Raw genomic sequence first — 7017 nt, forward strand, 5'->3', positions numbered from 1 at the left:
AATTCAACAGTTATATTTTAAAAATATATAGTCATTTTAATTTGTTTAGTGAGAGTTCTAGCCTTAGAATAAAATTAAATTTGCAGTCAAACATTGTCCTTAAACTTTAGTCTCCTTAATAATATATTAGGCCCTTACAAATAAAAGGAAAAGTCCAAGAATTTTTTTTATTGAACTAAAATTTTGAAAAACATGTAGCTTACAGCATTGATAATGATACTATCATGCGACGATTTTAAAATAAGATCGTAGAAGGAAATTGTAAGACTTTATATAATTAAGTGTGTTTTTCTTGTTAAAATATGAAGTTCCTTGGAAAAAATTCCTGAAAGCCATTGACTAGGATCCTGTTATTTTTCATGGTATCTCCTTGCCGATTTTTTGCTTCATTGCGAGAGGTGTTGTCCTCCAAGCTATGTTTTATCTGCTTAGTCTTTAAAGACATGTATTTACCAAGAGAAAGAAGAAAAAGAAGTTACTGAGAAATTCCACCATATAATTACCATGTACCACCTAAGGAAAAACCAGGGAATGGACGAAATTTCCCTTTCCTCACTAATCAATTTCAGCTTTAGACCAATATTATTATTCTTATTATTATTTTTGGTTCGGTAACAGTCACATTTGGCCCTTCACCAACCTCCCTATTCCATAACACGTGCTCTCAGCGTGGCCACTCATGCAAAATCCCTATAAATACCAAGCAAAACCTTCACATTATTCCATCCTATTATAAACCAAACACATTTCAAGTTTCAACCCTATAGCTCTCAGCTCTCATCACATAAAAAATGGCTCCTGTTTCCTCAAAAATTGGCATAATAGGAGCTGGTGTTAGTGGCTTAGCAGCCGCTAAACAACTAGCCCACCACAACCCTTTAGTCTTTGAAGCCTCTGACTCTATTGGTGGGGTCTGGAGGCATTGTTCTTACAGATCCACAAAGCTTCAGTCCCTTCGTTGTGATTATGAGTTTTCTGATTTCCCTTGGCCTGATAGGGATAGCACAAGTTTTCCATCTTATACTGAGATATTGGAATACTTAACATCTTATGCTAACCACTTTGATGTCCTCAAGTTTGTGAGGTTCAACTCAAAAGTGGTGGAGATTAGGTTTTTTGGTGATAGGGAAGCCACTGATCTCACTGGGAAACCTGGGGACTATCCTACTATATTGCCTGGACACCCTGTTTGGGAGGTTGCTGTGCAAAGCAACCATTCAGATACCATTGAGGTCGTTACCCTTTTTTTTCTTTAACTAATAAAAAAAATATGGCTACGAGGGTTTTACTAGCTAGGGCTCCAAAGGAAAAAGAACATGATTTTCTTATTTCTTTCTTTGTGTATTTCCTTTCATTTACTCTGTATTTTCCTATCTATTTAGAACCTACATACTCCCTTCTTTCCTAGTTTCTAATCTCTCTTTTTTTTTTTTTTTTCTTTATATATATATATATATATATATATATATATAAATCCTAGCTGGCCTCCAAGAAAAAATTTGACACCTGAAGTTTGGCCTAGGTCAACCTTCAAAGTCTTATATATTTTGCGACAAGCGGGATATATAATTTGTTGATAATGAGTAAAAATAATTTATTTCAATATGAGCGTTTAACTTTATGCTTTAGCAATTTTTGTTTGTCAAAAATCTCTTTTGTTTCAATATGAGCGTTCAACTTTATACTTTAGCAATCTTTGCTTGTCAAAAATCTTTTTTTTTTTTTTTTTTTTTTGAGTAATCAAAGTTTAAAATGAACCAAAATAAATCAAACACACATGGGTAGGCTATAAATATATAATTTTTGTGTGATCCTTTGGTCCATCGATTGTATAGTTGGCAATACGAGGAATCTTATAAAGAAACTTCCTATAAGTATATTACCTAGAAATTAAGGTCAAACGTCTATGTATATACGATCGTTAGTATTATCTTTACATCTACCTAGTATTTTGGTGACTAGATTATTATTATTATTATTGACTTGTGTAAATTTATTCGATTCATTTCAGTGGTATGCCTTCGAGTTTCTTGTGGTTTGCATTGGAAAATATGGAGATGTACCTAAAATCCCAGAATTTCCACGAAACAAAGGCCCTGAAATATTTCAGGGTCAGGTCTTGCATACCCTTGATTACTGCAAACTTCAAAAGGAAGAGACTTCACAACTACTTAAGGGGAAGAAGGTTGCAGTCATTGGTTTCAAGAAATCAGCTATTGATTTAGCACTCGAGTGCGCAGAGGAGAACCAAGGTATAAAGATCTCTCTCTCTCTCTCTCTCTCTCTCTCTCTCTCTCTCTCTCTCTATATATATATATAAAGGTTTTATACATCTTATAATAGGGAATTTCAACTCTAAATGTTTTAGGTACCAAACTTTCATTATTATTATTATTATTATTTTGTATGTTAATTAATATTTCATTCATTTATTTCGCTCACAAAATATTGTTGGATCCCTATCCTAAAGAAAGAAACAAGTTCAGTGATGTGTAGTCATCATGCTCCAATTCAACTGTCATCACCTTGTTAAGTGACCTATCAAAATTTTTTTTTTCTTATTATTAGCTTAATTTGTTTGTTTTTTTAATTATTTTTTTATTGGTAGTATAGTTTATTTCTAACAAGCACAATCAATGGGATGGTTGATGGGTTATACAGCTAATAGCGGCTAGTAATTTATGATTTTCAAACTCTGTTAGTCTTTGTATCAAAATTCCCACATTTTCCACAAGTGTGGAAGATAAAGTGAAGAGTTGAATTATTAGGAATCCATACTGCAGGAGTTGTGAATTTTTTACAGAGTAAGTGTACGTAGAAGATGAAGTCAAAAGTGGAGTCAATTTTTAATGAAGTAATAAGTAATATCATATAAGGACGTAGTGTAAAATCTAAGTCTTACACCTCCAATTCCAAATTATCACATCATCACATTACATATTAGAGAATAAACATAACCATATTCAATAAATTTTAATACTTATTTGAAAATACAACTTAACTATGAGTTTATTGAGATATTATTATGTGTAGTAAGATGTATTGAGTTTTAAGTAAAAAATTGATGTGATAATCTCTTATTGGATAGTGTAAAATATGAGTTTTATAATTCATCCTTACAAATTAGACTCATATATATATATATATATATAAAAGATTGAATAAATATGCTCCTAAGTGCATCAAGTTTGTCGTTTTCCCTTTGTTTCCGTAACTTGCAATTACCCATTTTGGATAAAGTTGATTGTTTAGGGACTTCTGCTCGCCAATTACCTCTTGTTTCATTAGACTTTTTGCTCTTTAATTGAAACATAGAATCAATTTGGTCCAAAAGACAATAGTGAATGTAGTGCAATTTAATTATTTCTTATTTTTCACGTTATGTTGTTGGAATTTGCATGGTTTGGGTTTCACACAATCAAGACGCATTTGACTTGTTGACTTTACACGTTTGTACTTTTTAGACGATTCCAAAACACATGTATTAGAATTCCGCACATCTTCTGTCATTATGAGGAAAAGAAAAGACTAAGTTTCAACTTTCAACAACGCCCACTGAAGCAACGGGTGTCATTATATGATTATGATATGTCTGCTCCGTATTGGGCCAGTCTTGGAAAATTCTTGACACCGTATGTTTCCCTTTAATTGATGTCAACAATTTTTCAATGGAAATTTTGAGATGCATTAAATGTTCAAGAAAATTACTTTTGTTCCTGTTTTACTTTCAAAATTAAAAAGTACGAAGAAAATTTCTTTTTCTTTTTCTTTTTTTAAATAATTCAAATGTTAGGGTAGAGGATTTGAACTTCTTGATTTCTTCCACCTCATTTTACTTTTAGAAAGGTTTAGAGATAACTATTATGTCACAATTTTGATATGACCAACCACAAGTATGGTTTTAAAAATTGAACCATTCAATGAATCGTTTTTGCACTTAATATTTGGTTTGTTACCAGTTTTGACCAATTTTGGACAATTTTACCGGATCGAATTGGTACCCAATTCCTAGTTGAATCGACTCTACCAATTGGTTTGGTTCGGTTTTTAAACTATGACTAGGAGTAAGGAATAAAAAGTTATGGATCCATATAAAAATTATTGTCTATTACTCACAGTCACTTTAACAAACTGTTACAAATGTTGTGTAAAAAAAAAAAAAATTGTAAAATCGAAATGCCATATGTCATTCCTTTGTATTTGCTAAAAAATAGTGATATTAAGAGTATTATAAATTTATTATATAAGTGTTAAAAACTGTAAAACTTGATAGCAATTTTAGTATTTTCCCATTAAAATGATGGAAAACTCTCTACAAATTCCGAGAAAAGCTAAACCTTTGTCAATCCCTTTAGGAGAACAATTCATATATTCTTTTTTTATTTCAAGGAAATTTGGATAATTTCTTAGGTGATTGGCTATTTAGATTGCATTATGAGATGAGCAATATTTTGATGTTTTGCAGGACCAGAAGGACAACCTTGCACCATGGTGGTAAGGACTTTGCACTGGACAGTTCCCCATTACTGGATTTGGGGTTTGCCATTTTACATGTTTTACTCAACAAGATCCTCTCAGTTCCTCCATGAAAAGCCTAACCAAAGCTTTCTGAGAACTCTTCTTTGCCTTCTTTTATCTCCAATGGTAATTGATCAATATTAATTTTTACTGTATGCACTTAAAAATTAACTTTTAGTCTGGTTGATGAGTAGAGTGCCAATGTTAATAAGTTGTTTTATATAATGATCTATGACAGAGGCGGGGAGCTTCAAAAATTATCGAGTCCTATTTGCTGTGGAAACTTCCTCTGCAGAAGTATGGATTAAAACCAGACCACCCTTTTGAAGAAGACTATGCATCTTGTCAGATGGCTATCATGCCAGAGAATTTCTTCTCCGAGGCTGATAAGGGAAAGATTCTCTTTAAAAGAGCATCAAATTGGTGGTTCTCAAAGGAAGGAATTGAATTTGATGATGACACCAAACTGGAGGCTGATGTTGTTGTTCTTGCAACTGGTTACGATGGGAAGAAAAAGCTCAAAGCTATCTTACCAGAGCCTTCCCGTACTTTGTTAGAGTATCCTTCTGGTATCATGCCCTTGTATAGGTAATTAACAATTCTACTCTTAAAATTGTAATCATTGCTTCTAAACTGTAACATGGTCAAAATGTATTTCAATCCCCTCTTCCAAACCCCACAAAAGTAAAAGTTTTATGCACTAGATACGATCTTTTAATAATGATGCAATTCTCTTCTTTTTCTTTTTTTAATTGCAGGGGCACAATCCATCCACTAGTTCCGAACATCGCATTTGTAGGTTACCTTGAGAGTGTTACAAACCTTCATACATCGGAGCTGCGTTCCATATGGCTAGCTCGCCTCGTAGATGAGAAATTCAAGCTCCCTAGTGTTGAGAAGATGATTGAACAGACAACCAAAGAAATGGCAGTCTCCAAGAAGACAACCAGGTTCTACAAGAGGCACTGCATTTCTACCTTCAGCATTAACCACAGTGATGAAATATGTGAAGAGATGGGATGGAATTCTTGGAGGAAGAAGAATTGGATTTCAGAAGCATTTAGCCCCTATGGTAGTCAAGACTATATATGAGAGGAATAAAGGAAGCGGCGATAATATAGCAAATTATTGTCCTTCATTACTTGCTAAGAGGTTTCTCCTTTCTAGTGTAGAACAATCTATAGTTTATAACCATAAAAGGGGAAACTAATTAAACATAATATATATGCATTATCAAAAAAAAAAAAATTGTAGCATGTAAAGGAGGTTTCTATGTTTGAATAAACAATATTTCTTCGATCTACCAAAAATAAAAAATATTTCTACTTACATTGTTCAGAAAATTGGAGTATAAGAGCAATACTGAACAAGGACCTTCCAAAAGCATTTAATATCTCAATAGGGGGTACACCTCTTGGCACCAAGAATCAATCAGGTCATGTTGCCATGTGTCGTTTGACTTGCATTTTATTTATTTTGTTGCTTGAATACAGGAAATTTTTATCCATGTGTGGTTTGACTTGAATACCACCCTATGGGGCATAGCAAATATGTTTGTCCCTATGTCAAATTGAGGGGCTGACACACCAAATAACCCCCACAAAGCTTTCACGGTTGGCTACATTATTAATTGAACCCAGAATTGCCCCATGCAAATGCAAAAACAACTGAAACCTCACTAGTAAATAAACTTCATACTTGATTTTTTTTCATTCCTCGAAAAGGTCAAAATAATTTGATGTTTTTCTAGAGCAGAAATGATGATCATCACCTCCTCTACAGGTGGAATGAAGGGTCCAAATTACCTGGCTAATATCTAAAAGTAATAACAAATTAAGCACTTTGTCTAACTCCAATAGACGGTGGAGGTACAAAAATAGAAGAATAGAAGAAGTTAGAAGAGGCTCAAACTCAAAGGCTTTGAAGTAGCTTTAAAGTCTCATCAATTTGCCTTATGGGTTGGAACTGATTGTTGTAGATTTGTTGAACCACCCCATTCTTCTCAAGAATATAAATCTGTCTTCCAGGCAGTGCTCCAAGCAGCATTCCCCAATCTTTCCTCACCCTATTCCTCTTGTCACTTAGCAGCACTTGGAACTTATGAACTTGGCTTGGATAACACTTGTTGGACTACGAGCAAATACCACTTTATCTCAAAACCAATTGAAGATGAGAGAGACACTCAAATTTTTAATAGCATTTGACACGCATCACGCGAGCCTATTTTTAAAATAGTTATAGTGAGCCAAATTATGATCCTCTAACATCCTTTATAAGGAGAATTATGGTTGGAATCCCCCTCTCCCACTTATTAGAACAATTGAATTATAAAATAAAATTTTAAAAAAATCACAAAAACTCATGGGTAATTATAATAGGTAGGATGATCAGGTATCTTTTCAAAAAGATTAGCCTTGAAATTGCAAAAGCTTAATTAGGAAATTTTATAAGTATCTATGATCTAAAAGATTACATCCATTAAAAAAAATGAACTAGCTT

The 7017-nt window shown here is 33.2% G+C and overlaps 1 protein-coding gene across 1 annotated transcript; it reads left to right on the forward strand.

Moving 5' to 3' along the window:
- The first annotated feature begins 791 nt into the window (after positions 1 to 791).
- Positions 792 to 5749, forward strand: LOC115966220 (probable flavin-containing monooxygenase 1). Its single transcript, XM_031085466.1, has 5 exons — positions 792 to 1232; positions 2012 to 2252; positions 4466 to 4644; positions 4757 to 5106; positions 5277 to 5749. Exons 1-5 carry the CDS (start codon positions 792 to 794, stop codon positions 5608 to 5610), a joined length of 1545 nt encoding a protein of 514 aa, XP_030941326.1. The 3' UTR covers positions 5611 to 5749.
- The last annotated feature ends 1268 nt before the right edge of the window (positions 5750 to 7017 follow it).

Source organism: Quercus lobata, chromosome 11, assembly GCF_001633185.2.
Source record: "Quercus lobata isolate SW786 chromosome 11, ValleyOak3.0 Primary Assembly, whole genome shotgun sequence".
NCBI lineage: Eukaryota > Viridiplantae > Streptophyta > Magnoliopsida > Fagales > Fagaceae > Quercus > Quercus lobata.